The sequence below is a fragment of the Symphalangus syndactylus genome, chromosome X, assembly GCF_028878055.3.
Source record: "Symphalangus syndactylus isolate Jambi chromosome X, NHGRI_mSymSyn1-v2.1_pri, whole genome shotgun sequence".
Classification (NCBI taxonomy): domain Eukaryota; kingdom Metazoa; phylum Chordata; class Mammalia; order Primates; family Hylobatidae; genus Symphalangus; species Symphalangus syndactylus.
The window spans coordinates 153061156-153068956 of NC_072447.2; the positions used below are offsets into that span (position 1 = coordinate 153061156).

The 7801-nt window shown below is 52.7% G+C and overlaps 1 protein-coding gene across 7 annotated transcripts in view; it reads left to right on the forward strand.

Moving 5' to 3' along the window:
• Window positions 1-7437, forward strand: part of MAMLD1 (mastermind like domain containing 1) — a 142119-nt gene extending 134682 nt beyond the window's left edge. For 5 of the 7 annotated variants that reach the window (XM_055269260.2, XM_055269259.2, XM_063635317.1 and 2 more), the window contains 2 exons: window positions 3158-3242; window positions 5206-7437. In XM_055269260.2, coding sequence (XP_055125235.1) covers window positions 3158-3242; window positions 5206-6332 — 1212 coding nt within the window. In that variant the 3' untranslated portion in view covers window positions 6333-7437. The remainder of the gene's footprint in view (window positions 1-3157; window positions 3243-5205) is intronic. The other 2 variants (XM_063635319.1, XM_055269266.2) reach the window with 1 other exon arrangement.
• Window positions 7438-7801: the final 364 nt, after the last annotated feature.

Genomic DNA, 7801 nt, shown 5'->3' on the forward strand with positions numbered 1-7801 from the left:
GCAGTGGTGGAGTTTGGGCTTTTTCCCCTCTCTCCTGCCCAGCACACAACCCCCAGAGACAGGTGGGGGCTTTACAGCTTCCTGGCATCAGCCTGAAGCTTCTAGAAAGGCATCCCCAGGGCTTCCAAGGTTGCCATCTTGGCTGAGACTGTGAATGTGGTCCCTTGTCTGAGAGTGGGGGCTGGGAGGGGGTGTGACAGAGGAAGAGCTGGGCCTTAGTTCTCTGGGGGTCACCATGAGAAGCACACCTGGGCTTGCACAGAACTCAGTGCTGCTTGTCAGTGTCACCTGGCACAATAGGACCTAGTGCCACAGTTGCAGCCCTAGAAAATTTGACGACCCCTTCATAGCTTTGTTTATAAAAGGCCACACGGCCTAGGCTGTGCTTCATAAGAGAGCAGAAAGCGAGTGTCCCAGTCACTAAGCAGCAACTTTCAGGCACCGTTTCCTCCTGGTCACTGAAACCATTTGTCATTTCCTGTTTTCTCCATTTTCCAACGATTCTAATTGTCAGTGTCAAAAGGCAACAACTGTTTTCTTGGGGCTTATCTTTGGAGCACATTGATTCAGAACAAAGGATGGCAGCCTCCATCTGCAAAACAAAGGAAGCAGCCTCCTCGGGAGGCCTGGAGAGAATGCTCTGGCTCCTTTTGCCAGGGACAGCAGGACCAGCATAGGAGCAGAGGGCTGGCGGTGCCTCTGGACACCGCCGTAAGGTGAAGAGCCCGTGGAGGGCTGTTGCTTGCTGGTGGCACCCCAGACTTGAAGGTCCTGCAGAGCTGGCCACCGGCACCCAGGCTGGGTGTCAGCAGTGTTGTGTGGCCTTGGCAGTTTCCATAGTGATAGGCTGGCCAGCTTTTCCATTAGACTCCGGGGTCCTCTGGAATGTGTGCTTCCCAGGATGAAGACGCCCCAGCACCCACTGAAGCCTGCCCTGGCCCGGCGCGGCCTTTCCTTTTGTCTGGCACGCCCCTGGGCTTGGCTTTCTCTTTCCGTCCCTCCCTCTGGACTTTTTACCACACTTCCCCTGCTGTTGCCTTAGTCACACTCTCCAGCCTTCATCTGCCCCTGCCCCTGAACCCCTTCCTCTGTACAACTATGTTATTTGATGAAACCAATGCAGCAACCGGTGGGGATGGAGTTAAGGACCGTTTAGACCTAGCCAGCCATGCAGGAATCTGTCCCCAGAAGCAGCGGAAGCACCTGGTCTGCAATTAGGAGATACTGTACTTCTTAGCCGTGTCACCTTGGGCAAGTCATTTAACCTCTCTGAGCCTCTGCTGTCACATCAGTAAGCTGGGGACTGTAGATCTTCTGCCCTGATGTCCTGAGACTGGTACAAGAAGAGCCAAAGCGAAAGGGCTGCCTTCAGAAATGGCCGCCAACCCTGAGCATCTCAGGCAGATCCGGATGGTGTGGCCTTGGGCAGTGGTCATGTGACCCCCGTGCTCCTCAGTGTCCACATGGGGTGTTGCTAGATGACATAAAATAATGGGTGAGACGTGCTCAGTATAATGAGAGCTTGAGAAGGCGGATCGCACCCCCACCCCCACCCCCACCGCCACCCCTTGCCACCTTGCCAATGCTTCGGCAGGGAGAGGGCAGCTCCATAGGGCAGCTGAGACACAGCCCCTCACTGCCCACACGGCAGCTCCAGTGCAGGGGGAGGCAGGGACCAGGACAGGAAGCGAGCTAGGGGCGGGATAGAAAAGCAAACCCCAGTCTGGTGGAATCGCTTCTGGTGTAGTCTTCCCGGTGCCATGTGTTTGTCCTCTCTGCCTTGGCAGGAACCAAGGCCAGGAACTGCTGCCAGGCCTGAGAGCCGGGCGCAGTCCCAAGCACTGGGTCTCTACCCCGCCCCACTCCCGCCAGCCCCACTGAGTGCAGAGAAGGGTTCCCAGAAGCCCTTTGCTGGAAAAGCAGGCACTGCACGGGCAGCCCGTGTTGTAGAGTCAAGTCCTCTGGCATCTGGGGGCACACAGAGCAGAAAGTGGACTTGGAGCGTGTGCTCGCAGACAGAGCTGCCTTGGTGGTTGAGAAGGGGAGAGAGATGGCAGCAGTTGAGCAGAGATGGCCGGGCTCCCCTCACTGTGTGGGGTGAGGCTTCAAGCACTGGACTGGGAGTCAGACCTGGATCCGAGTCACGACCTGACACCAACTGGCCGAGGGTCTCAAAGCAAGTCATGCCTTTTCTGGGTTTGGGGGCCTTCCTGTTATTCCCGCCTGGCTATGTTCTTCCCCTTTGCTCCTCGAGCCGCTCCCAGACTGAGTGCTGAAACTGCGGCCTTGAAACCTGGCTCGCTCCTCCCCCTGCCCACCCAGCCAGCTTTCAGATGGAGACAGGAAGCTCCTCCCAACTGCCTATGCTGCAACTAGTCAGGAGAAGGGCGGGAGGTTGGCAGTAAGTGTTTGGCTACTCCCAGTGTTGGAGACTGTGTCCACCTGACCATGTGATCATCTGGCCGTTCATGCCAGGACCACCAGGAACAAGCCTCAGTCCTCTTCCCGATGTCCTTTCCCTATGAGAGCCCTGCGGAGGCTAGGTATCCACCACTACATAGCCCACAGTCTGCTCTGCCCCAGCCACAGCATCCTCGGCTTGCTCAGCCATTCTTTGTCTGGGTGGCTTGAAGTCCAATCCCCACTCTCATTACTTACCATCCTCTGAATGCAGCCAGTCTGTCTGGGTCTCCCTGAGACTGGCACGCCCAGACTCCTGTGGGTATAGTCTGGCCAAGGCAGAGTTAGCATAGGACTGTCACCTCCCTCCTTCTACATACTCTGCTTCTATTAATGCAGCCTAATGTTACATTTGTTCTTTTGGTGACTGCATCTCACTGCTGACCCATCCTGAGCAGATGGACATCCAAAATGCCTAAATCTTTTTTCTGTGTGTTCTTGCTATTAAGTTCTGTCTCTCCTGCCCCATTCTATGCTGTTGCAGTTGGTGTTTTTAACCCAGGTGCAGAATCTTACTTGATTTATACCTGTGGAATTTTGCTCGAGAGGGTGGGGCATGCATGCGAGTGTATGTTGGTGTGTTCATTCATGCTTTCTGCTGCACCAAAGCCAAGTCCTAGGTCCCCACGCAGCCATCCTAAGGCTAATTATTTATTGGTAGCTGTAATCTAATTTGTCTTTTTCATCTTCTGTTTAGCAAGAGGAACAGAGATCAGGTCTTATGGCAATGACCCCTGAACGGCAGAATGCATATATCTCCCAACAGATGAGTCCATTTCAAGGTAAGCAGTTAAGGCCAGTGTTCCCAAAGGGGTGGGCAAGGGGTGCATATGTGGAAGTGGGGTGAGAATTCATTTCAGAGTAAGCAGTTACTGTGTTTCTGAAAGCATTGAGAGAGAGGAGATCTGAAAATCAGTTAAATAATTCATCCAACTCTAAGAGCAGGATCCCAATCGAAGGCCTGGTCTAAATGACTCCAAAATCACCATTTAATTCAGGAGACTGATTTCCCTGAGTCAGGCCCCTTAAAGCAGCTATTTCAATGGGACAGGGAAACACCGCCTAGGATCTGGATTAGAATCACTTGGGGGCTGCCACACCCCCAGGACTCTGATCCTGCCCTTCTCCCACACACACCTTCACACACTGCTGCAGTGACCTTCCATTTCTAATGGGTTCCTGGGCCATCTGTCAGGTATAGGGAATGGAAAAGGGGTTGGGGAGGCTCTGCTTCAGAAAGTTTGTGTCAGGGGCTCCCAGAGCCTCCACAGATAGATAGCAGGTGTCCCCACCCTACCGTGGCAGCTATAAATGTGATCAACATTTATTGACCTAGGATACAGCAGTTAGCAAAAAGCCTGATGTAGTTCCCACTCCATGGAGCTTGCAGGCTAGCCAAGAAGTCATGAGTTCAGCAACCCTTACGCACCAGTGGGATGAGATTGGACCAGGCCAAGGGTAGTCTTGGGAACACTCAGCATTTGTCTGAGGGTCAGATGAGGCTGCTTGCCCTCAGACAGGAGGTCAGCATCTTTATTGTAGCCCATGACACCTCTACACCATTGCTCTTCTGGTCTTATGGAAGACCTCTTTGGGCCTAATACCAGCGGAGTCTGTGTCCCACTTGTCCAGGCTGGAGTGCCACATCAGGCACTCTCCAGTTGCAGGGACAGCACAGACAAGTTTCAGGAAGGCTGGTGGCCTCCAGGAGGTTAACCTTATAAGGCTACATTGTAACCTAGTTGAAAAACATACACATGCCATGATAATAAAAGAACCTAGGCACCATTACAAGAGAAAAAATCATTTTTGTAGATACGAGCATGGACTCTTGGGTGGGTCAGACACACTGGGCTTGTGCCCTGACTGCACTGTCTCCCCTACTTGACCTTGGGTAAACCATATGACTGCTACATGACTTAGTGTCCACTCCAAAAAAGTACCTGTAGATATTGGCCACAGTAGATATCAGCTAGAGTGGACTCTCATGACAATGAGGGGAGATGCATTCCCCATCTTAGGCACCTGGGACTCTACCTTCCATCTTCTGCTCTGTGTCTCTCCGTCCCCAGGCTCTTCAGAACTCAGGGAGTCCAGAATCCCAGCTTCCAGATTTCAGCCTTCAGAAAGGAAACCCATTACAGTTCAGTTGAACAAATGTTGTCTGAGCCCCACATGTGGGCTCAGAGGCCATCTAGGCTATGAGGAGAACAGAGGGGAACAAAGCACCGTCCACACTCCCTCACCACACTCACTTGCTGTCCCAGGTCACATCCATCAGGTAGAGAATCTAAGAGGCTGAGCTAGCTCCCGCCACCAGCCCAGCCCACCCCACCTGGCCCCTTCCTTCCTTCTACAAAATATGCACCACCTGTCAAAGGGTGGGCAGTGCCAGGCCCTGCATACAGAGCACTGAGTGTAAAGGCGGACATGGACCCTGGCCTCCGGGAGCTTCCAGTTTTCTTGAAGAGACAAATCAGCTGGCATTTCAGTCCAGTGTGATCTGCTGTTGGTGAGCACAGACCTAGGGAGTTGGGGCAGCTTCCCAGAAGAATCTGCAGTCCAGGCTGAGGGCAGAGAAATGAGGGGAATTGTGAGGCATTGGGGAGCAGGGGGGAGCTCAGTAGAGAGCCAGGGGCGGGAGATGAGAAGTCCGTGCTGGGCCAGGAGCTCCCCTCCGGTGGTCACAGCCCGAGTCGAGGATGCCTTTGGAACTCATCCCCACTTCTCTCTTTCTGTACGTAGCCGTCCAAGAACAAGTCACCTCCAAGTGTAGCCGGATCAAGGCAAGCCCCCCATCTAGCAAGCACTTGATGCCACCCAGAACTGGGCTCCTTCAGAACAATCTGAGTCCAGGAATGATCCCACTTACCAGGCACCAGAGCTGCGAGGGCATGGGAGTGATCTCACCAACTCTGGGGAAGCGGCAAGGAATTTTCACCTCCAGCCCCCAGTTTCCCATCCTCTCACACTCAGGCCAGACTCCCCTGGGCAGTCTTGGCTCTGTCTGCCAGCATACACAGAGTCCCAAGGCCACCCCACCAGAAGTGCCCCTGCCTGGGTTCTGTCCCAGCTCCCTGGGCACCCAGTCCTTGAGTCCCCACCAGCTCAGACAGCCTAGTGTGCCAAGAATGCCCACTGCGTTCAACAATGCTGCATGGGTCACGGCGGCAGCAGCTGTGACCACAGCAGTTTCGGGGAAACCACCCCTCAGCCAAGTGGATAATAGCGTTCGGCAGCATTTTGATAGCAACTGCATCTTTGCCAAGGCGCCTGTGAGAGTGCCCCTGGTGGCCCCAGCTTTCCCATCGCAGCGGGCACTTGCGCCTCCCAATCAGATGGCCTCTGAAGGCAGGCCTGGCCAGAAGGTGAGTGCCGCTCTGGCCAACAACCCCAGCTTCAGCCTGCTGGGCAGCCAGAGCCTCAGGCAGAGCCCGGTGCGGGGCCCAGTGCCTGTAGCGAACACCACCAAGTTCCTCCAGCAGGGTATGGCCAGCTTTAGTCCCCTGAGCCCCATACAGGCCATCGAGCCACCAAGCTATGTGGCTGCTGCTGCCACCGCTGCTGCTGCTTCTGCCGTTGCCGCCAGCCAGTTCCCAGGTCCGTTCGACAGAACGGGTATTCCCCCTGAGCTGCCACCTGCCGACTTTTTGCGCCAGCCCCAACCCCCACTAAATGATCTGATTTCGTCACCTGACTGCAATGAGGTAGATTTCATTGAAGCTCTCTTGAAAGGCTCCTGTGTGAGCCCAGATGAAGACTGGGTGTGCAACTTGAGGCTGATCGATGACATTTTGGAACAGCATGCTGCTGCTCAAAATGCCACAGCCCAGAATGCTGGACAAGTCACCCAGGATGCTGGGGCACTTTAAATCTGAGCGGGATGCCCACAGAAACCCCCATGGTGACATCACTCTAGGAAGTGGTGTCAATCCATACCCGCAGTTGTCTCCCGTTACAATTTGAGTGGTGTCGTCAGCCCATGCTTATCCCTCTCTCTACCTGTGACAAAATGGAAAGCTGGTGATTTTTCAAGCTACGTGTACATATTTGAAAATTTTGTAAATGGTTTTCCTAAACATTAATGACAGAAGTATTTATACTTCATTTTGTGACTTTGTAAATAAAGCGACGGCTTTTGTTTCAGTAGAGTTGTGTTTACTATGCATTGTTTTGTGTTTATTATACAATGTTACAAATACGCAGACTGTGTTGTTTGCTCCAGTGATACCTTGTTACGCTAGGTGGCTGAGTCGCTTATGGTTTTAATGCAATGAGCAATGTGGATGTAACCAAGAGTTGTTGTGCAAGTTGACAAATGCCAAATAGAAAACCACTTGGCCATTTATTTCTATGTTCACTAAAAATCCTATTGCCTTGTGTGATTCTTGATCTCTTTCGCAAACCTTTCAGTCTCCGCTAGCTCTTTCCTAATGAGCATTTACAGCAGAAGCCGTTTTATCGTTAAGTGCCCCACAGAGACACTCTACCAGGAGGCTGAGAGAGTTCTCCAGATCTGGGAGAGGCGCACAGAGAGTGTGTGAGCCGAGCACTGTCTCAGCAACCCACCTTGATGAGCTAGAGTATCCTCCTCCCTTTACCATTCAGACCGAGAGAAAAAGCCCAGCTTGTGTGCACCCTCGTGGGGTGAAGGCGAGCTGTTCCTGGTTTAAAGCCTTTCAGTATTTGTTTTGATGTAAGGCTCTGTGGTTTGGGGGGGAACATCTGTAAACATTAATAGTTGATTTGGGGTTTGTCTTTGATGGTTTCTATCTGCAATTATCGTCATGTATATTTAAGTGTCTGTTATAGAAAACCCACACCCACTGTCCTGTAAACTTTTCTCAGTGTCCAGACTTTGTGTAATCACATTTTAATTGCCACCTCGTATTTCGCCTCTACATTTGAAATCTGGCGTCTGTTTCGAGCCAGTGTGTTTTTTCTTCGTTCTGTAATAAACAGCCAGGAGAAAAGTGCCTCTATGTTTTTATATTTCAAGGGAGTATTCAGTACCTACAAACCCACGTCAGGAAGCCTGCTAGTGGCTTTGGTTCTTTCAGAGGCTGCTCGATGCCTTGTGTGTCAGAAAGAAAGATTCAGTAGTTTTGCATCACGGCAAAGAAGCCTGTTATTTGGGGCTCAGCCCCTCATTTTATAGAGGATGAAACAGGGGGATGGGAGGCCACAAAGACAACTGCCCCAGGAGCAGGGGTGGGGGAGACTTGCCCTGAGGGTCTAGACTCTCTGCACCACCGTCCTGTCTCCCTTGCTGAAGACCACACATGCCCTTCTGTGACCAGACCCTGCCACCTGATAGGCCAGGACCTGGTAGGCGGGTACC